Below are 1,292 nucleotides of genomic sequence, written 5' to 3' on the forward strand. Positions count from 1 at the left end.
AGTGTGTTAAAAGATGTTTTTAATTACATTTCAAAGAATGACAAAAATATTTTTGAGTCAAGAATCATTCCATCTATTGGAACAGTTGGAGGTGGATTATCTCCACGTTGTTGGTGGGGGTTTTATGGAAAATTATTAAATAGACAACAATTAAATAAGTTTCTAAAAGTACAGAAATTTTCAAAATTTATTAGGTGTGGAGATGTTGCACAATGTGATTGGATATCTGCAACTCATGAAAATGAATATATTCAAAATTTAGGATACCACTTTGGTAGAGATTCAAAGATATTAAGAAAAGATCCTCGGTTCTATTAAAGTATGTCATTTAATTTCAAGACAACCAAAAGATTAGAAGAATTTTTATTCTAAGTTTATTTTCTATTATTCTTTGTTAAGTTTTTTTGATTCTTTTTTAATAATATTAGAATAAGAAAAATCAATTAAATTAAACTATCGTTTATCTAGTATATTTATTTCAAATTACCGATTATTCTAATCATCTTAGTAAATTGTATTTATTAAAATATCGCTTTCTCATTATTTCTTTTAAGAGTTATCATTTTAATTATCCAAATTTTATTAATTTATATGACTATTTTATTTATCTCAAAATAATATCTTATTTATTATTACATTAAAAAGTCTAAGAAAATAGGTCCTAAAATACATTTTGAAATATATTTTTCTTTGAACATAACACAGGTTTACTTCTGTGAAGTTTAAATCTATGTAATGGAATTTGTCTTCTTTGTTATAAGTTTTAATAAATGTTATAATTCTTTTTTTTAAATTCTTCACGATTTTTATTGAATTTGGTAAGTAGTATAAACCAGTTGAATAAAAACATGAAACTATGTACTTTTTTAGTCATTATAATTTCTGTTTTATGTTGAAATTGGATAATTTATGTTAAATTTAATTTATCAAAAGAATATAACAATACATAGAATAAATAACATTGACCAATAAATTATCAATTTGATAGTGTTTATAAACCTATTAATATAAAAAATAAACAAAAATTTATTATTAGTTTGTAGTTATTTGTAGGAATATTATTTGGTATTTATTTGATTTGTGGAATTGAGAATATATATTTTCTAGAATATTTTTGATGTAAAGTAAGAAAGTAGAGATAATAACAATAACTATTTTATTATTATTTTGAATGTTATTTATTTCAAATATATTAGCATGAAAAGTAAATAAATATATTATTCAGTAATAAGTTATTATAATTTTTAATACTTTATTCATTTTAATTAAATTGTTATATTGATATTTATACC

General features: G+C 20.3%; 1 protein-coding gene across 1 annotated transcript, besides 4 other annotated features; it reads left to right on the top strand.

Moving 5' to 3' along the window:
• EDI_273330 (uncharacterized protein) lies at nucleotides 1–318 on the top strand (the record flags this gene model as incomplete). The annotated part of the gene is made up of 1 exon (XM_001735792.1): nucleotides 1–318. A coding segment is annotated over one exon (318 nt), but the record flags the coding sequence as incomplete, so codon positions are not given.
• Nucleotides 319–411: 93 nt separating this feature from the next.
• Nucleotides 412–453: a sequence feature (AT_rich).
• A 121-nt stretch (nucleotides 454–574) lies between these two features.
• Nucleotides 575–644: a sequence feature (AT_rich).
• Nucleotides 645–1,000: 356 nt separating this feature from the next.
• Nucleotides 1,001–1,035: a sequence feature (AT_rich).
• Nucleotides 1,036–1,152: 117 nt separating this feature from the next.
• Nucleotides 1,153–1,290: a sequence feature (AT_rich).
• Between the last annotated feature and the right edge of the window lie 2 nt (nucleotides 1,291–1,292).

This window comes from Entamoeba dispar, genomic scaffold (assembly GCF_000209125.1).
Source record: "Entamoeba dispar SAW760 scf_1105229459421 genomic scaffold, whole genome shotgun sequence".
Classification (NCBI taxonomy): domain Eukaryota; phylum Evosea; order Mastigamoebida; family Endamoebidae; genus Entamoeba; species Entamoeba dispar.